The sequence below is a fragment of the Somniosus microcephalus genome, chromosome 18 (assembly GCF_052327205.1).
Source record: "Somniosus microcephalus isolate GS21.2 chromosome 18, FLI_Smic_1.0, whole genome shotgun sequence".
NCBI lineage: Eukaryota > Metazoa > Chordata > Chondrichthyes > Squaliformes > Somniosidae > Somniosus > Somniosus microcephalus.
In genome coordinates this window covers 72,880,509-72,901,737 of record NC_141004.1, presented here as the reverse complement: position 1 = coordinate 72,901,737, position 21,229 = coordinate 72,880,509, and the positions used below count along the sequence as shown (strand labels likewise).

At 49.5% G+C, this 21,229-nt stretch overlaps 1 protein-coding gene across 1 annotated transcript in view; it reads left to right on the top strand.

The window, feature by feature from the left end:
• Positions 1-21,229, top strand: part of ipo9 (importin 9) — a 141,662-nt gene that overhangs the window by 74,726 nt on the left and 45,707 nt on the right. The window contains exons 8-18 of the mRNA XM_086011802.1: positions 5,146-5,265; positions 7,397-7,497; positions 8,491-8,549; positions 9,309-9,460; positions 10,123-10,221; positions 11,508-11,614; positions 14,452-14,591; positions 16,674-16,833; positions 17,974-18,200; positions 19,472-19,620; positions 19,713-19,841. Coding sequence (XP_085867928.1) covers positions 5,146-5,265; positions 7,397-7,497; positions 8,491-8,549; positions 9,309-9,460; positions 10,123-10,221; positions 11,508-11,614; positions 14,452-14,591; positions 16,674-16,833; positions 17,974-18,200; positions 19,472-19,620; positions 19,713-19,841 — 1,443 coding nt within the window. The remainder of the gene's footprint in view (positions 1-5,145; positions 5,266-7,396; positions 7,498-8,490; positions 8,550-9,308; positions 9,461-10,122; positions 10,222-11,507; positions 11,615-14,451; positions 14,592-16,673; positions 16,834-17,973; positions 18,201-19,471; positions 19,621-19,712; positions 19,842-21,229) is intronic.

The window sequence follows — 21,229 nt, the reverse complement described above, 5'->3', positions numbered from 1 at the left end:
GTATTACTGTGGGTAGGAGCCACTCATTGCCCACGTGTATTACTGTGGGTAGGAGCCACTCGTTGCCCACGTGTATTACTGTGGGTAGGAGCCACTCGTTGCCCACGTGTATTACTGTGGGTAGGAGCCACTCATTACCCATGTGTATTACTGTGGGTAGGAGCCTCTCATTGCCCACGTGTATTACTGTGGGTAGGAGCCACTCGTTGCCCACGTGTATTACTGTGGGTAGGAGCCACTCGTTGCCCACGTGTATTACTGTGGGTAGGAGCCTCTCATTACCCACGTGTATTACTGTGGGTAGGAGCCACTCGTTGCCCACGTGTATTACTGTGGGTAGGAGCCACTCATTGCCCACGTGTATTACTGTGGGTAGGAGCCTCTCATTGCCCACGTGTATTACTGTGGGTAGGAGCCTCTCATTGCCCGCGTGTATTACTGTGGGTAGGAGCCACTCATTGCCCACGTGTATTACTGTGGGTAGGAGCCACTCATTGCCCACGTATATTACTGTGGGTAGGAGCCACTCATTGCCCACGTGTATTACTGTGGGTAGGAGCCTCTCATTGCCCACGTGTATTACTGTGGGTAGGAGCCACTCATTGCCCACGTGTATTACTGTGGGTAGGAGCCACTCATTGCCCACGTGTATTACTGTGGGTAGGAGCCACTCGTTGCCCACGTGTATTACTGTGGGTAGGAGCCACTCATTGCCCACGTGTATTACTGTGGGTAGGAGCCACTCATTAACCACGTGTATTACTGTGGGTAGGAGCCACTCATTGCCCACGTGTATTAATGTCGGTAGGAGCCACTCATTGCCCACGTGTATTACTGTGGGTAGGAGCCACTCATTGCCCACGTGTATTACTGTGGGTAGGAGCCACTCATTGCCCACGTGTATTACTGTGGGTAGGAGCCTCTCATTGCCCACGTGTATTACTGTGGGTAGGAGCCACTCATTACCCACGTGTATTACTGTGGGTAGGAGCCTCTCATTGCCCACGTGTATTAATGTCGGTAGGAGCCACTCATTGCCCACGTGTATTACTGTGGGTAGGAGCCACTCATTGCCCACGTGTATTACTGTGGGTAGGAGCCACTCATTACCCACGTGTATTACTGTGGGTAGGAGCCACTCATTGCCCACGTGTATTACTGTGGGTAGGAGCCACTCATTGCCCACGTGTATTACTGTGGGTAGGAGCCACTCATTGCCCACGTGTATTACTGTGGGTAGGAGCCTCTCATTGCCCACGTGTATTACTGTGGGTAGGAGCCACTCATTGCCCACGTGTATTACTGTGGGTAGGAGCCTCTCATTACCCACGTGTATTACTGTGGGTAGGAGCCTCTCATTGCCCACGTGTATTACTGTGGGTAGGAGCCTCTCATTACCCACGTGTATTACTGTGGGTAGGAGCCTCATTGCCCACGTGTATTACTGTGGGTAGGAGCCACTCATTGCCCACGTGTATTACTGTGGGTAGGAGCCTCATTGCCAACGTGTATTACTGTGGGTAGGAGCCACTCATTACCCACGTGTATTACTGTGGGTAGGAGCCACTCATTGCCCACGTGTATTACTGTGGGTAGGAGCCACTCATTGCCCACGTGTATTACTGTGGGTAGGAGCCTCTCATTACCCACGTGTATTACTGTGGGTAGGAGCCTCATTGCCCACGTGTATTACTGTGGGTAGGAGCCACTCATTGCCCACGTGTATTACTGTGGGTAGGAGCCTCATTGCCCATGTGTATTACTGTGGGTAGGAGCCACTCATTGCCCATGTGTATTACTGTGGGTAGGAGCCACTCATTGCCCACGTGTATTACTGTGGGTAGGAACCTCATTGCCCGCGTGTGTTACTGTGGGTAGGAGCCTCATTATCCACGTGTATTACTGTGGGTAGGAGCCACTCATTGCCAACGTGTTTTACACTGGTTGGACCCTGTCATTGCCAACGTGTTTTACACTGGTTGGACCCTGTCATTGCCAACGTGTTTTACACTGGCAGGGGCCACTCATTGCCTGTGTGTATTACTGCCGGTTGCCACATGCCGCATGTCTTGCTATGCGTGTGATATATCTGTGTAAGTGATACGTCCGTGGGGGTGTGATGCATATGTACGGAGGAACAGGAGTAGGCTATTCCGTCATTCAATTAGATCATGGCTCATCTGTATCTTAACTCAATTTACCTGACTTGGTTCTGTAACCTTAATACCCTTCCTGAACAAAATCTATGAATCTCAGTCTTGAAATTTTCAGTTGACACCCCCCCCAGCCTCAACAGCTTTTTTTGGGTGGGGGGGGTGCGGGTGGAGTTCCAGATTTCCACTACCCTTTGTGTGAAAAAGTGCTTCCTGACAACACCCTGCACGGCCTGGCTCTAATTTTAAGGTTATGCCCCCTTGTTCTGGACTCCTCCACTAGAGGAGATAGTTTCCCTCTACCTACCCTAACAACTCCTTTAATCAGCTTAAACTCAATTATATCACCCCTTAATCTTCCATATTCAAAGGAATACAAGCCTAGTCTGTGCAACCTGTCCTCATAATTTAACCCTTTCAGCCCCGGTATCATTCTGGTGAATCTGCGCTGCTCCCTCTCCAAGGCCAGTCTATCCCTCCTGAGGAGCGGGGCCCAGAACTGAGCCCAGTGTCCAGATGGGGTCTGACCAAGGCTCTGAACAGCTGGAACTTCACTTCACCCCTTTGTGTTCCAGTCCTCCAGAGATAAAGACCAACATTCCATTAGCTTTTTAATTATTTTGGTACCTGTCCACTAGCGTTTAGTGATTTCTCTACTTGGACCCCTAAATCTCTCTGGTCCTCCACAGATCATCGCTTCTCACCACTTAGAAAATAGTCTGATCTGTCTTTTAGGCCCAAAGTGGATGACCTCACTTCCCCCCCATTGAACTCCATCTGCCACAGTTTTGCCCACTCAATTAATCTATCAATGTCCCTTTGCAACTTTCTGCTCCAATCTAAACTATTTACTGTGCCACCGAACTCCGTGTCATCAGCAATATTGGATATACAGCTCTCGATTCTTTCATCTGTCTCATTTATAAATAATGAAAAGTTGAGGCCCCAGTACAGATCCCTGGGGGACGCCACTCGTCACATCCTACCAATTTGAGTATGTACTCATTATCCCTTCCCTCTTGTCTCCTACCTCCTTACCAACTCCATATCCATGTCAAAGGTAGCCTCCAATTACACACGTTCTCATTTTTATTAACAGTCTCTTCTGTGGAACCTTATCGAATGCCTTCTGGAAGTCCATATAAGTAACATCCATAGACACTTGCTTATCTACCACGTTAGTTGCTTCCTCTATAAATTCCAGGTTAGTTAGACATGACTTACCCGTTACAAATCAGTGCTGGCTCTCTCTGATCAGCTCACATTTGTTCAAATGCTCGGCCACTCTGTCCCTAATAACAGATTCTAGTAACTTCCCCACAACTGACGTTCGACTAATCATTTCTCTCTCCTACCCCTCTTAAACAGTGGAGTGACATTGGCAATGTTCCAATCCAAGGGGACAATTCCGGAATCAGAGTTTTGGAAGATCATGACTAGAGCACCTACAATTTCCTTACCTACCTCTTTTAATTCCCTGGGGTGGAAACCATCAGGTCCTGGGGATTTACTCATCACCATTTTTTACTTGAATCTAGTTATTTCCTGCCCTTGATTTATTTTTAGTTTTCCTTGTATCTCTGGCATTTTATCCTCATCCTCTACTGTGAAGACCGATACAAAGCAAGTCTGCCATTTCCTGATTTCCAATTACAATATCACCTACGTCTGACATTAATTGGCCCACATTACTTTTAGTCACCCTCGTTCTCTTAATATACTTGTAACAACCTTTAGTGTTGTCCTTTATATCGCTCACAAGCTTTTTCCTGTATTCATTTTAACAGCTCTTACCACTTTCTTTATATCTCTTTGCTGTTCTTTCTATCTCTCCCAGTCCGCAGGATTTCTACAGTTCTTTGCCTTTGTATAAGCCCTTTCTTTTAGTTTTATACTATCTCTCACTTCCCTTGTTGACCCAGGTAGGTTGATTACACACGTAGAGCTCTTGCCCTTTAGGGGTACGTACAGGTCTTGTATCCAACCAAATACTACTTTGAACACCTCCCACTGTTCATCAGTAGTTTTATCCGTTAATAGTTCTGCCCAGTCTATTGTCAGTTCCAGCTTCATCCCTCCAAAGCCTTACCTAAATTTAAAACTTTGGTTGGTGACTCGCTCTTCTCCCGCAAACCTATCGTAATATGGTCACTGTGAGCTCAATGTTCCCTTACCGACAGATTGTTGACTAATTCAGGCTCATGACTCATCACTAAATCTAGTATGGCCTGTTCGCTTATTGCTTCACAACATATTGTTCCAGGAAACTGTCCTGAATACACTCAAGAAATTCACTGCCTTTGGGACTGGAGCTGTTCTGCTTCTCCCGGTCTGTGTGAAAATTAAAGTCTCCCATTACAACCACTCTGTTTCTGCAACAAGCTTCTCTGATCTCTGTGTTTCTGCATTCCACTACTTCATCTCTGCTACGAGGAGGTCTGTAGACAACTTCCACCAAAGTCTTACATTAAATGTTCCCTTTAAGCTATGCAGCACTCTGCAGCTCTCGCACAGCTGGCTCACGGGCTTTTACGTAGGGAAAGCTAAGATTACGCGGTATTTTGAATGGGCCGTGCACCCAAAAAAAGAATTGGAGAACATTGCTTACACCCCATTCAATTCCTCAATTCTACCCATAACTTTTCTACTGCCAGCTCACCCTTACTGATATCCTCTTTCTATTGCTGTAATCGTGTCGCTTGTCAATATTGCGATGACCCCTCCTTTTCCAATTTCCTTGTCCTTTCTGAAAACCTTATAACCGGGAATATTTATCTCCCAATCATGCCCAGATTGTAGCCAGGCCACTGCATGATATCCTTTAAGCTGAATTTGCAGTTCGAATTCACTTGTTTTATTTCTTCTACTACATGCATTAGTGTGATGTGCGTATATACCTGCTTGTGTCTGATGTATGTACTTGTGTATTTATGCATGTGGTATGTATGCACGCGTGCGGTATATTTGAAGGCCTTTTCTGTACATCTTCCAGGGTGCGGCCAAGGCATTGATCTTCCCTGTGGTACAGCAGTTCACAGAGGCGTTTGTACAGTCCCTACAGATGCCTGATGGCCCAAGCTCTGACAGCGGGCTGAAGATGGAGGTGTTAAAGGTGGGTAGATTGGCGGAAGGAGGCAGTGCTGGCAGGCTGGGCCTTGGAACCAGATAATCTCCTTCGCTGTTAGTAATGGAAGTGGTGCCATTTAATGATTTATATCTCGCTGGTTGGGTAATGCTGCACAAACCCTGGGCTCAAAGAAGGAATTCAAGCAGGGACCCCAGAGGTGGCCGTCACTGAGAAACTGCCACGCAAACACCGAGGGCCCTTCAGAGACTGACCCCTGCTCCTGATTCTCAGTATGTTACAGACAGTGACGGCCCTGACCCCTGCACCTGATTCTCTCTCTCTGTTACAGACAGTGCCGGCCCTGACCCCTGCACCTGATTCTCTCTCTCTGTTACAGACAGTGACGGCCCTGACCCCTGCTCCTGATTCTCAGTGTGTGTTACAGACAGTGACGGCCCTGACCCCTGCTCCTGATTCTCAGTGTGTGTTACAGACAGTGATGGCCCTGACCCCTGCTCCTGATTCTCAGTGTGTGTTACAGACAATGATGGCCCTGCTCCTGATTCTCAGTGTGTGTTACAGACAGTGATGGCCCTGACCCCTGCACCTGATTCTCAGTGTGTGTTACAGACAGTGACGGCCCTGACCCCTGCTCCTGATTCTCAGTGTGTGTTAGACAGTGATGGCCCTGACCCCTGCTCCTGATTCTCAGTGTGTGTTACAGACAGTGATGGCCCTGACCCCTGCTCCTGATTCTCAGTGTGTGTTACAGACAGTGATGGCCCTGACCCCTGCTCCTGATTCTCAGTGTGTGTTACAGACAGTGACGGCCCTGACCCCTGCTCCTGATTCTCTGTGTGTGTTACAGACAGTGACGGCCCTGACCCCTGCTCCTGATTCTCAGTGTGTGTTACAGACAGTGATGGCCCTGACCCCTGCTCCTGATTCTCAGTATGTTACAGACAGTGACGGCCCTGACCCCTGCACCTGATTCTCTCTCTCTGTTACAGACAGTGACGGCCCTGACCCCTGCTCCTGATTCTCAGTGTGTGTTACAGACAGTGACGGCCCTGACCCCTGCTCCTGATTCTCAGTGTGTGTTACAGACAGTGACGGCCCTGACCCCTGCTCCTGATTCTCAGTGTGTGTTACAGACAGTGACGGCCCTGACCCCTGCTCCTGATTCTCAGTGTGTGTTACAGACAGTGACGGCCCTGACCCCTGCTCCTGATTCTCAGTGTGTGTTACAGACAGTGACGGCCCTGACCCCTGCTCCTGATTCTCAGTGTGTGTTACAGACAGTGACGGCCCTGACCCCTGCTCCTGATTCTCTCTCTCTGTTACAGACAGTGACGGCCCTGACCCCTGCTCCTGATTCTCTCTCTGTGTTACAGACAGTGATGGCCCTGACCCCTGCACCTGATTCTCTCTGTCTGTTACAGACAGTGACGGCCCTGACCCCTGCTCCTGATTCTCAGTGTGTGTTACAGACAGTGACGGCCCTGACCCCTGCTCCTGATTCTCTCTCTCTCTGTTACAGACAGTGACGGCCCTGACCCCTGCTCCTGATTCTCAGTGTGTGTTACAGACAGTGACGGCCCTGACCCCTGCACCTGATTCTCTCTCTCTGTTACAGACAGTGACGGCCCTGACCCCTGCACCTGATTCTCTCTCTCTGTTACAGACAGTGATGGCCCTGACCCCTGCTCCTGATTCTCAGTATGTTACAGACAGTGACGGCCCTGACCCCTGCACCTGATTCTCTCTCTGTGTTACAGACAGTGATGGCCCTGACCCCTGCTCCTGATTCTCAGTGTGTGTTACAGACAATGATGGCCCTGCTCCTGATTCTCAGTGTGTGTTACAGACAGTGATGGCCCTGACCCCTGCTCCTGATTCTCAGTATGTTACAGACAGTGACGGCCCTGACCCCTGCACCTGATTCTCTCTCTCTGTTACAGACAGTGACGGCCCTGACCCCTGCTCCTGATTCTCAGTGTGTGTTACAGACAGTGACGGCCCTGACCCCTGCTCCTGATTCTCAGTGTGTGTTACAGACAGTGACGGCCCTGACCCCTGCACCTGATTCTCTCTCTCTGTTACAGACAGTGACGGCCCTGCTCCTGATTCTGTGTGTTACAGACAATGACGGTTCCTGATTCTCCCTCTGTTACAGGCAGTGACGGCGCTGGTGAAGAATTTTCCGAAGCACATGATTTCATCAATGCAGCAAATCCTGCCGATTGTGTGGAGTACACTAACTGAGAGTGCGGCCATATATCCTTCGCATAGCTCAGTGCCACTCCCTATGACTCCTGATCTGCAACCCAGCAATGTGGAAGGAAGTAGTGGGTCAGAAATCAGTGGGATTTCTTTTTTTGTAAATGGTTAATCTTGCTGTTAGTTTAAACTTTCCTTAGTGCGTGGCTGTCGATCTCCTCAAACCCAGTCCGACATTGATCAGAAGAATGAAAACTTTCCTGAGATTATTAATCCATTGAATCAAAGTTGCGCTGTAAATATACACCGTGTTGGTCGTGGATTCTCAGGCCGGGTCCTCTGGGAGTTGAATGGTCTTCTCACCTTGATCCCATCCCCCTTTCAGGCCTGTTGCTTGCACTGCCTTCGAGTACCTTGTGCCCTATAATTGAACTGTAAGTTGCCGCCCCACGATGGTACGCGGTACTGGCTGATGGGAAAGCTGCCTCTGTTCAGTCTGTGGGAGCTTGGCTCCCATGTGGTTTCTCAGGTTTAGGATAGTCTCCTCTGGCAGGTACCCAGCCCAGTTCGGGATGGCTCGCTACCTGCTCTTTTCCTTAAAGGAATGAAGGTTAGGACGTGTAGAATTTATTCAGTAATCTCTCTTTGTTTTGAGCGGTTTTGATTTGCTCTCTTTTTTTCCTCCCCCCCCCCCCCCCCCCCCACACAGTGTTTCCTATGAAGGACACTCTTCCCTCTAGCTCACAGTGCTTCATCTCCCCAGACAGGTGCAGGTCTCAACACGGCTCAAACTGTGAAGGTGACCTGTTCACCTGGTTTACTCATGGATTGGCTGATGTGTTGCGCTCCCAGAGCCCTGACTGTCGTGAGAGTAGTTCGAAGCAGCCTGCTCAATGGTGAAAAGGAAAAACTGTGGAGTGATGAGGTTAATAAATGACAAATTGGCAGCGTTTGTGGCCTTTATTTATGTCCATAGCGAGTAAAGGGGACTGAGGCAATCTAAGGACTGAGGTAGTTAAACTGTTGCTGTTTCCCTTAACATTATGACACTTACGTAAGGACAGAGGTGAATTACATGGAAGAAGTGGATGATCCAGTGGATTCGGATGGTAAGTGGGAGCATCGCTTTTCCCTGCTAAACACTGAGTGCTAAGAAATTATTACTCGCACTTTAACCAGAGGAAATTAACCTGGAATGGAAGTTAGAACGAGGAGCCATAGATACCGGATTAAATGTAAGAGATTTAGACCAGAGGGCAGGAGAAACCTCTTCACACGGAGTTGTGAGGCTGTGGGATTCACTTCCAGAGTTAGTGGTTGAGGCAGAAACTGTCAACACTCAGGAATAGATTGGATGGTAGACGAAGGACGGGGATAAAGAGATACGGAACTGGGTGGTAAATGCTGACACAGACTGGCTGGGCCGAATGGCCTGTGTCTGTGTTGTAACCTCTGTATATTTCTTTGTCTGAGCTCATCAGTGGGCTGGGGGGAGCTGCAGAAGAGCGGCTTCAATGAGAGCGGAGAGGGAATGAATGGGAAGTGGTGAGGCTGTGACAGGAAGCCGTGTTGTTGGGGTTGGAGGTAGAATGTACAATCTGGTATTAGGTTTGGTGTGTCACTGTGTCACCTGGCTGGGATTGACCGTGGTGTTTAGGGTCATGGCTGAATTGGCCATCACTGAGCTTCCCTATCACAGGCAAGATCCAAATCATGGAGTGTATCTCGAGTCCCCTGAACAAGCAGCAGTGCCGTTGTGTACCGTAGGTTCCCAGTTGCAGAACCTGAGCTCGGCGTTCCTGCTGTCTGGCTGACTGACCCTGTTGCTGGAACAGGTTGAGTGATATCTGTTTGTTTTTCCCTCTGAGGTGAGGTGCTGGGGTTTGAGAACTTGGTGTTCAATATTTTTGAGTTTGTGCACACACTACTGGAGAACAGGAAGTTTAAGAGCACCGTGAAGAAGGCCCTGCCTGAACTGATCTACTACATCATCCTGTACATGCAGATCACCGAGGAGCAGGTGAGGTTTCAGCTCCTGTACTGCATTCTGTACGGCCAGATGACAGCTAAGGTCGGAGACAGGACACTGAACTGTGGGTCACTGGTGCATACCCGTTTATATTAATCACCACACAAGCTGTTGTGACGTCAGGAGATTGTGGGCCCGAACATGTTGACCACCATTTCTCGTAATTCATTGTCTTGATTTCTTTATCTTAAAGTTAATTTGACACAGTTGATGTCTGGATCCTGCCTGGACAGCCTGATGCTTGCTTTTAGTGAACATATTTTATTGCCTGTCAAGTGCACCGTTTGGAAACAGCCCAGGGCATCCCATAATACATCTCATGTCGCACTGCGGGAACTCGTATTTAAATCAAAATGTTAAAGGGCTGATCACAGGGATGCAATACTAATGAGTTTAAAAGCTGTACAGTAACATGAAGGCAGATATGTGTCTTAATAGAGAGAGTTGAAAAGGTTCACGATTTCCTGTACTTAATTTTCACATGTCCTGCCCTGTTACAGGACAGGACATCACTGAGCAGCTTATGGAACTTGTCCTGCCTGGGGTGCTGCATAATTTGGATTGAGCTGAGATCTTGTAGTGAGAGTCTGCGTGTGTGTCACGTTTATTGCTCCCGTCCCTGAGTTCCATTGTGTGGTTTTCTTTCTCTGCAGATTAAGGTTTGGACGGGAAACCCGCATCAGTTTGTGGAGGATGAGGATGACGACACCTTCTCGTATTCCGTGCGGATCTCTGCCCAAGATCTCCTGCTGGTGAGGGCAAGAAGGATGCTCAGCTGCACAGTGCTGCTGTAACCAGTCTGTGAGGGTGCGGAGTGCAGTTACTTAGCAGCAGGAGGGGGCCTGGGCCCAGTCACATTCACTCCAATCATAAACACTGTCCACTTCAGAACTAAACCCAACAGCTGCTGGAATAAAACGCATTGGGCTGTATTGTGAGAGTTGCTCTGTTTAACACGGTGTGATAATCACATAGCCCTTGTATTAACCTGGTGGGGGGGGGGTGGTGGTGGGTGTGTGTGTGTGAGGAGGTGGGGGCAATGTGCGTGGTGGAGTGAGGCTGCGTGTGTTTCAGAAGTCAGATTGTTTCCCTTGTCACTATATGGGAGAAAGTCCGAGCGGGAGTGAGCTCTCCATCTCAGATGAGTCCTGGGAAAGATACTTTAGTTTTCTACAAGCTGAAACAATTGCCGTTACTCTGCTTCTTCATATTTTAATGTGATATTTTCCTTTGCTTTACCTGTGCCCGGGTCGGAGAGGGTGCAGCCTGACCCCGCCCGGGTCGGAGAGGGTGCGGCCTGACCCCGCCTGGGTCGGAGAGGGTGCGGCCTGACCCCGCCTGGGTCAGAGAGGGTGCGGCCTGACCCCGCCCGGGTTGGAGAGGGTGCGGCCTGACCCCGCCCGGGTTGGAGAGGGTGCGGCCTGACCCCGCCCGGGTTGGAGAGGGTGCGGCCTGACCCCGCCCGGGTTGGAGAGGGTGCGGCCTGACCCCGCCCGGGTTGGAGAGGGTGCGGCCTGACCCCACCCGGGTCGGAGTGGGTGCGGCCTGACCCCGCCCGGGTCGGAGAGGGTGCAGCCTGACCCCGCCCGGGTCGGAGAGGGTGCGGCCTGACCCCGCCCGGGTCGGAGTGGGTGCGGCCTGACCCCGCCCGGGTCGGAGAGGGTGCAGCCTGACCCCGCCCGGGTCGGAGAGGGTGCGGCCTGACCCCGCCCGGGTTGGAGAGGGTGCGGCCTGACCCCGCCCGGGTCGGAGTGGGTGCGGCCTGACCCCGCCCGGGTCGGAGAGGGTGCGGCCTGACCCCGCCCGGGTCGGAGAGGGTGCGGCCTGACCCCGCCCGGGTCGGAGTGGGTGCGGCCTGACCCCGCCCCCTAGCCCTTCCCTGCAGACCACCCCCGCTGCATTCTGCTATATTAAAGATCCCTTTGTGCTGTCTGTATGGACACCTACCATATAGTTGAGCCATTAATTCCCCTTCCTCTTCCCCACCCCCCCATGCATTCTAGGGGTGCTAACAGCAGTATCTCATTCCTCATTGCAGGCCGTCGCAAGTGACTTCCAAAGTGAGAGTGCCATCGCCTTAGCAGCAGCCGCAACTAAACACCTGCAGGAAGCGGAGCAGGCCAAGAGTGATGGGAATGTTCACTGGTAAGAGAGAGAACTGTACTGTTACCATGACAACAGCCAGACTCTGGCTCCAGTCTCTCTTAGGTGGGATCTGATGGGCAGTTGATTATCTTCGTACATAGGAGCAGGAGTAGGCCATTTAGCTCCTTGAGCCTGTTCAGTCATTCAATGAGATCATGGCTGATCTGTGACCTATCTGGAACATTTGCCCCTTATCCCTTAATACCTTTGGTTAACAAAAATCTATCAATCTCCGATTTATAATTAACAATTGACCTAGCATCAATTGCTGTTTGCGGAAGAGAGATCCAAACTTCTATCAATCTTTGTGTGTAGAAGTGTTTCCTAATTTCATTCCCGAAAGGTCTGTTTCTAATTTTTATATTGTGCCCCCTAGTCCTCGACTCCCCAACCAGCAGAAATAGGTTCTCTCTCTACCCTATCAGTTCACCTTAATACCTTGAAAACTTCGATCAAATCACCCTTAACCTAAATTCCAGGAATGTGTAATCTCTCCTTGTAATTTAACCCTTGGAGTCCGGGTATCATTCTGGTAAACCTACGCTGCACTCCCTCCAAGGCCAATATATCCTTCCTAAGGTGTGGTGCCCAGAACTGCTCCCAGTGCTCCAGGTGTGGTCTCACCAGGGCTTTGTATAGTTGTAGCCTAACTTTGTAGCATATCCTTTTTAGGTCCAAAGTGGATGACCTCACCATTGCCTACATTGAAATGCATTTGTCACCGTTTTGCCCATTCACTTAACCTATTAATAGCTTTTTGTAATTTTATGCTTCCATCTACACTGCCACCTATCTTTGTGTCATCGGCAAACTTGGATATGTGGCTTTCTATCCCATCATCTAAGTCGTTAATAAATACGGTGAATACTTGAGGCCCCAACACAGATCCCTTTGGGACACAATTAGTCACATCCTGCCAATTTGAGTACCTGCCCATTATCCCTACTGCCTGTCTCCTTAGCCAATTTCCTAACCAGGTCAATCATTTTCCCTCAATTCCATGGGCTCCTGCCTTAGGTAACAGTCTCTTATGTGGGACTTTATCAAATGCCTTCTGGGAATCCATATAAATAACATCCATTGACATTCCCCTGCCCACTGCTTTAGTCACCTCCTACAAAAAATTCAGTCCGGTTCGTCGGGCATGATCTACCCTTTACAAATCCATTCTGGCTCTCTCTGATCAGCTGAAAAGTTTCACTGTGTTCAGTCACTCTATTCTAGTAATTTTCCAACAACAGATGTTAGGCTAACTGTTCTATAATTCCCTGGTTTCCCCCTCTTACCTTTCTTAAATAGATTTTGATATCCCTTGCAAGTTTCTTACTCAATCTCCCTTTTTGTAACTATTGCTATCTGTTTTGTCACCTTTTGTTGTTCTTTGTATCTCTCCCAGTTGCCAGGGCCTGTGCTAGTTTTTACATTCTTGTATTGCTTTTTCTTTTAGTTTTATGTTGTCTCTTGCTTCTTTTTAGCAACTAGAGCTCCTTGCCTCTTGGGGGCACAACTGGTTCTGTATCACGTTAAATTCTTTTTTCAGCACCTCCCACTGATTTCCTGTTAATTTGGCCAGAAGCTGATTTGCCCAGTTTGCTGTGGACCATCTCTGTCTCTTCCTGTTGAAGTCAGCCTTACCTAAATCTAGAATCTTAATAGCTGTTTCACGTTTCCCCCTTTCAAACACAACTTTGTACTTGATTATATTATGATCGCTATTGGGCGATCCATTAGGCTATTAACTAAACCTGACTCATTACTAAGTCTAATATGGCCTGCCCCCTTATTGGTTCTAGGACATATTGTTGCAAAAAACTATCATGAACATACTTAAGAAATTCGCTACCTTTCTGACATGCGCTAAAATTTCCCATGAAAACTACTCTGTCTTTGTTACATGCTTGTCTAATCTCTGCATTTATATGTTCTGCCACTTCACAGCTGCTACCAGGGGGCCTATATACAACCCCCATTACAGTCTTAAATCCTTTTCTAGTTCTTTATTCCTCCCATAAAGTCTCCACTGCCTGCTTTACCTCTCGTTACATCCTCTCATCATTGAAGTGATTTCATCCTTAAATCACTAAAGCTACTCCTTCCCCTCTACCCATTTCCCTATCCTTCCTGTAAACTTTATAACCTGGTACCTGTATTCAGTTCCTAGCCCTGACTGTCTTGCAGCCATGTCTCAGTAATGGCTACTGTATCATACTCTCTAAATTGAATTTGCGCCTGCAATTCATTCAATTTGTTCCTTAAAGTCTGTGCGTTTGTATAAAGAATTCTTATTTGGGCCACACACCCTAACTTGTCCTACTCTAATGTTTTTACACTAAGCAGGTGGAGTGAGTAAGGATGGTGGAGTGGAAGATTGACCCGTCTTTTAACAGTGGATGTTTTTATTGCTGTTTTGCTGGGTAACCTGGGGTGTTGGGGCCAAGGGCAGGCAGCTGCTTGCTTTCTCACCTCCATGGGTGCTACGCTCTGAATCTCCCAGGGCTGCTCTTGAACTGTTCCAGGAGTTGGCGGCAGTGAGTGCTGTGGTTTTTGCCCTGACACTGGCCCTGAGGGTGGACAGGAGGAAGCTGCTCCCGGTCGCAGCGCCCAGTACACTGTGTGTGGTTTCAGTGAGTGTTTTGTGCTGGTGTTGGGCCAATGTTACCTTTACGCTGCAAGGCCATGCAGCTCTCTGGATCTCCCGCGCAGCCTGCTTGCCGGCTTTTCAATGGAGAAAACTGCGCATGTGCGGTATTTTGAATGGGCACTGCACCCAAAAAAAAATTAATGGGAACATTGGTGTGGGTCCACTCTAGGTGAAGTGACACTTTTTTTTGCGGCAGGTGGAAGATTCATGAGGCTTGTATGTTGGCGCTTGGCTCTGTGAAGAGTGTTATCACAGAGAGTGTGAAGAATGGACGGATACAGTTCGACATGCACGGATTCCTCAGCAACGTCGTTCTCGCTGACCTCAACCTGTCGGGTAGGACGCAGTCTGCAGTCGCACATATCATCTAGCAACAGATAGCAGGGTCTGAACCATTCAATCTACCCCAGGCAGTGTCCGAACTATTCAATCTACCCCAGGCAGTGTCCAGTGCCTGCGAACACTGGGTGGAGTTGGGGAAATGATCTCGCCCTGAAGTACAGGAAGATTTGTCACCAGATTCAGATCACATGTGATTTAGGAAGTACTGTGATAAGACCAAGGAGCTTGGAGCATTTCATCGTTGCTCACTGTCAACCTGACTCTGGGGATTAGATACTGAAACGTGTCCTGCCCAAGCCTTAATGTAGTGAAAATATGTCACTGGGTACCTGGGTAAATAGAGGTTAAATGTAGCATCACTTTGAAGTCTGAGAAAACCCAGCAGTTAGGTGAGTGGTGGTGGAATGAGTCAGACAACTGCACCTTCCACTTGGGTTCAAATCTAGCCCAGGAGCGGGGGAGTTCGTGCTGGTAGTAAGGATTTGATGTGAAACAAGCGTGGGTAGCCTGAGCTCAGCTCCATGGGCCACAGCTCAAAATAGCCCTAAATATGGTTCAGACATCAGACTGTTTGATGGGACAGTGTAGAGGGCGCTTTACTCTGTATCTAACCCGTGCTGTACCTGCCCTGGGAGTGTTTGATGGGACAGTGTAGAGGGCGCTTTACTCGGTATCTAACCCGTGCTGTACCTGCCCTGGGAGTGTTTGATGGGACAGTGTAGAGGGCGCTTTACTCTGTATCTAACCCGTGCTGTACCTGCCCTGGGAGTGTTTGATGGGACAGTGTAGAGGGAGCTTTACTCGGTATCTAACCCATGCTGTACCTGCCCTGGGAGTATTTGATGGGACAGTGTAGAGGGAGCTTTACTCTGTATCTAACCCGTGCTGTACCTGCCCTGGGAGTGATTGATGGGACAGTGTAGAGGGAGCTTTACTCTGTATCTAACCCATGCTGTACCTGCCCTGGGATTGTTTGGGACAGTGTAGAGGGAGCTTTACTCTGTATCTAACCCATGCTGTACCTGCCCTGGGAGTGTTTGATGGGACAGTCTAGAGGGAGCTTTACTCTGTATCTAACCCGTGCTGTACCTGCCCTGGGATTGTTTGGGACAGTGTAGAGGGAGCTTTACTCTGTATCTAACCCATGCTGTACCTGCCCTGGGAGTGTTTGATGGGACAGTCTAGAGGGAGCTTTACTCGGTATCTAACCCGTGCTGTATCTGCCCTGGGAGTGATTGATGGGACAGTGTAGAGGGAGCTTTACTCTGTATCTAACCCGTGCTGTACCTGCCCTGGGAGTGTTTGATGGGACAGTCTAGAGGGAGCTTTACTCGGTATCTAACCCGTGCTGTACCTGCCCTGGGAGTGTTTGATGGGACAGTCTAGAGGGAGCTTTACTCTGTATCTAACCCGTGCTGTACCTGCCCTGGGATTGTTTGGGACAGTGTAGAGGGAGCTTTACTCTGTATCTAACCCATGCTGTATCTGCCCTGGGAGTGATTGATGGGACAGTGTAGAGGGAGCTATACTCTGTATCTAACCCGTGCTGTACCTGCCCTGGGATTGTTTGGGACAGTGTAGAGGGAGCTTTACTCTGTATCTAACCCATGCTGTACCTGCCCTGGGAGGGAGCTTTATTCTGTATCTAACCCGTGCTGTACCTGCCCTGGGAGTGTTTGATGGGACAGTGTAAAGGGAGCTTTACTCTGTATCTAACCCATGCTGTACCTGCCCTGGGCTGGGAGTGTTTGATGTTGATACTGAGTACTTCTCTGTACTAAGCTGTTCAGCTTGATGAGAAGAAAGATTCAGAGAAGTTGTTGAACAGGATGTTAAATGGTTTTGTGAAGAAATTAAGAAATAAATTGTGATGTGATCCCAAACAGCAGAGGTAAGCCCAGTAAGTGTTGAGTAATAAAAGGTTAAAGAGACAGCTGGCACCTGGTCGAGTACACGAATTGCACACCCCTGCCTCATAGATGCATGTTGTAGTGTCCAGGGATTGTCCAGGTCGGGCAGTGAAGGAGGAGCCTGTTACATGTCCCCTCTCTCTCTCTCTCTCTCTCTCGCTGTCAGTGTCTCCATTCCTGCTGGGTCGAGCGCTCTGGGCTGCCAGCCGATTCACCACTGTCATGACTCCTGAGCTTATCCAGCAGTTTCTACAAGCAACGGTCAGTGGTTTGCACGAGACCCAGCCACCATCAGTGCGAATCTCCGCTGTACGAGCCATCTGGGGGTAAGCTGCAAATGTGAGGGAAGCTTTGTGGTAAGAGGGGGTTAGGAGGGGCGGAGGGAGGGAGGGTGGAGACGGGTAGCTGCTATTGGAGGGTTTGTGATTGGCACATTGTGTTGGGAGCAGTCGTTATTTGAGCTTGGTGATTGATCTGTGGAGTGAGGTGTATTGGTTGCAGCTACTGCTCTTCCACATGTTGGTCACTCTGAAGACAAATTTCCTGAAATCGATCCTAAAAGTGCCTTTTCCTAATTTAATCCTGTGTCCCATTGTTCTACATTTAAAGTTTCATTGAAAGTAATATTTTGGGTTAACTTTTTCCATACCCATAACTGTCATAGGAACAGGAGGAGGCCATTCAGCCCCTCGAGCCTGTTCTGCTATTCAATTAGATCATGGCTGATCTGTACTTGAATCTCACTTTTACCACCTTTGCTCCATATCCCTTAATACCCTTACCCAATAAAAATCTACCAATCTTAGTCTTGAAAGCATCCACAGCCTTTTGGGGGAGAGAGTTCCAGGTTTCCACGACCCTTCGTGTGGAAAAAGTGCTCCTGATTTTGCTCCAGAGAGGCCTAGCTTTAATTTTAAGATTATGCCCCCTTGTTCCGGACTTCCCCACCAGAGGAAATAGCTTCTCTATATCTACCCTATCGAATCCCTTTATCATTTTAAACACCTCGATCCTTCCTCACTACCAATTTCCAACCCAAGTCAAAAGGTTACCTCCAATTCCCTGCGCTCTCATTTTTACTAATCTCTTGTGTGGACCCTTATCAAATGCCTTCTCGAAGTCCATATGGATAACATCCATAGACACTCCCATGTTCGTGATCTCCTCAAAAAATTCAACTAGGTTAGTCAGACATGACCTACCCTTCACAAAACATGCTGACTCTGTCTGATCGGCTCATATTTGATCAAGTGCCTGGTCATCAAGGAAGCGGAAACCAGAGAATGGCTGACCCTCTCTTTCTATTGGATTGTTACTTTTTCATTAATATATTTGAGACAATCAATGGATGGAATTGATTTTTAATATACGTATAATTGATTTACTGATTAGTACAGTTTTGAGTAAATATGTGTAGTGTTATGGTCTATTAGCAGATCTAATATATCCTCTTCACTTCTCCACAGGTACTGTGACCAGTTGAAAATCTCCGAATGCACACATGTCTTACAGCCGTTCCTTCCCAGCATACTGGACGGTTTGATTCATCTTGCCACTCAGTTCAGTTCTGAGGTGCTGACCCTGGTCATGGAGACATTGTGTGTTGTCTGCACCGTGGACCCTGCCTTCACTATCAGTGTAGAAAATAAAGTCTGCCCCCTTACCATTGCAATCTTTCTCAAGTATAGCAACGGTACGTAGGTCAGGGGCAGGTGCCCATGGCAGCCTCGTGTCTGTAGCGTATTGAGATTTTAGACCATTTCACCATGGAAGGATTCGAGTACGAGTTCACGTTAATGTCACAGTCATAGAATCATAACGGCACAGAAGGAGCAATCCAGTCAGTCCCATTCCCCCGCTCTATCCCCGGAGCCCTGCAAGTTTATTTCCCTCAAGTGCCTATCCAGTCTCCCCTTGAAAACACATGAGTGTCTCCGCTTCCACCACTTCCGTCGGCAGCGAGTTCCAGGTCCTCACCACTCGCTGCGTAAAAATGTTTTCCCTCACGTCCCCCCTGTATCTCTTGCCCAAAACCTTAAATCTGTGTCCCCTAGTCCTTGTACCATCAACTAGTGGGAACAGCCTTTCCCCGTCTAGCCTATCCAAACCAGTCATAATCTTGTACACCTCGATCAAATCACCCCTCAACCTCCTTTGCTCTAATGAAAACAAATCCAGCTTCTCCAACCTGTCCTTGTAGCTAAGATCCCCCATCCTCGGAACCATTCTGGTAAATCTCTTCTGCACCCTCTCAAGGGCCTTCACATCCTTCCTAAAGCATGGTGACCAGAACTGGATGCAGTACTCCAGTTGTGGCCTAACCAACGCTTCATATAGCTTCACTACTTTTGTACTCAATACCTCTATTTATGAAGCCCAAGATCCCATATGCTTTGCTAACCACTCTCTCAATATGTCCTGCCACCTTCAGGGTCCTATGCACATTAACTCCCAGGTCCCTCTGTCCCTGCACACTCTTTAAAACTCTGCCATTAAGTGTATATTGCCTCTCCCTGTTCCTTCTGCCAAAATGCATCACTTCTCTGTATTAAATTCCATCTGCCACTTGTCTGCCCATTCTGCTAGCCTTTCTATGTCCCGTTGCAGTCGATTGGTAACATCCTCACTGTTTGCCACCTCCCCCAATGTGAAGCCACAAAGCGTTAAAATCCAGCTTGAAGGGGGAGGAGATGTCTCAGGGCCGAGGTTCCGACACCCAGTCTCAGGGCGGCCGGTCTGGGGGAGGGGGGGCTGTATTTGGTGCAATGCTTGGGGAGATCATTAAATGGCACATGAAACGTTTGGGTCGTGTCTAGTCTGTGAGTGAATATTTTGTGTGTGAAGTCTGCACAGCCTGTGTTGGTTGCATCAATAGGGTTGATGGCAGACTTCATCAGAGTTCTTGTCCATGATGTATGCAAAGGATTGATTTTCTCATTGTGCTTGCTGACTTTGAATCCCCAGATCCGGTGGTGGCGTCTCTGGCGCAGGATATCTTCAAGGAGCTTGCACAGATCGAGGCCTGTCAGGGCCCTATGCAGATGCGATTAATTCCAACTCTCGTTAGCATCATGCATGCTCCTTCTGATAAAATCCCCTCTGGCCTCTGTGCGGTGAGTAATTTCTACACACTTAGCGTTGTGTTGGCAGAGTGCCCCCCAGGAAATAGACCTGTGCTGAAACTGGTGCCTTTATCTTCCTGCAGACCGCTATCGACATACTGACGACAGTAGTGAGAAACACCAAGCTGCCACTGTCAGAGGTGCTGATCTGTCAGGCGTTCCCTGTCGTGGCTCAGTGTACACTGCACACAGATGACAATGCAACCATGCAGGTAGGCAGAGCTCCTGTAAAGCAACACGGTGAAGAGCTGCTTCGCAAACCAAACACCGTCGCTGATTTTGCATTGGTTCCAGCATCTAAGTCCTGTCACTCCAGGTGGGGAAAGAGCGGGGCAGTGGGATTAGTTTGGGGGTTGATGCAGGGCTATGGGGAGAGAGCGGGCAGTGGGATTGGTTTAGGATTGATACAGGGCTATGTGGAGAGCGCGGGGCAGTGAGATTAGTTTGGGGGTTGATGCAGGGCTATGGGGAGAGAGCGGGGCAGTGGGATTAGTTTGGGGGTTGATGCAGGGCTATGGGGAGAGCGCGGGGCAGTGGGATTAGTTTGGGGGTTGATGCAGGGCTATGGGGAGAGAGCGGGGCAGTGGGATTAGTTTGGGGGTTGATGCAGGGCTATGTGGAGAGAGCAGGGCAGTGGGATTAGTTTGGGGGTTGATGCAGGGCTATGGGGAGAGCGCGGGGCAGTGGGATTAGTTTGGGGGTTGATGCAGGGCTATGGGGAGAGAGCGGGGCAGTGGGATTAGTTTGGGGGTTGATGCAGGGCTATGTGGAGAGAGCAGGGCAGTGGGATTAGTTTGGGGGTTGATGCAGGGCTATGGGGAGAGCGCGGGGCAGTGGGATTAGTTTGGGGGTTGATGCAGGGCTATGTGGAGAGCGCGGGGCAGTGGGATTAGTTTGGGGGTTGATGCAGGGCTATGTGGAGAGCGCGGGGAAGTGGGATTAGTTTGGGGGTTGATGCAGGGCTATGTGGAGAGCGCGGGGCAGTGGGATTAGTTTGGGGGTTGATGCAGGGCTATGTGGAGAGCGCGGGGAAGTGGGATTAGTTTGGGGGTTGATGCAGGGCTATGTGGAGAGTGCGGGGCAGTGGGATTAGTTTGGGATTGATGCAGGGCTATGTGGAGAGCGCGGGGCAGTGGGATTAGTTTGGGGGTTGATGCAGGGCTATGGGGAGAGCGCGGGACAGTGGGATTAGTTTGGGGGTTGATGCAGGGCTATGGGGAGAGCGCGGGGCAGTGGGATTAGTTTGGAGGTTGATGCAGGGCTATGGGGAGAGCGCGGGGCAGTGGGATTAGTTTGGGGGTTGATGCAGGGCTATGGGGAGAGCGCGGGGCAGTGGGATTAGTTTGGGGGTTGATGCAGGGCTATGGGGAGAGAGCGGGGCAGTGGGATTAGTTTGGGGGTTGATGCAGGGCTATGGGGAGAGAGCGGGGCAGTGGGATTAGTTTGGGGGTTGATGCAGGGCTATGGGGAGAGCGGGGCAGTGGGATTAGTTTGGGGGTTGATGCAGGGCTATGGGGAGAGCGCGGGGCAGTGGGATTAGTTTGGGGGTTGATGCAGGGCTATGTGGAGAGCGCGGGGAAGTGGGATTAGTTTGGGGGTT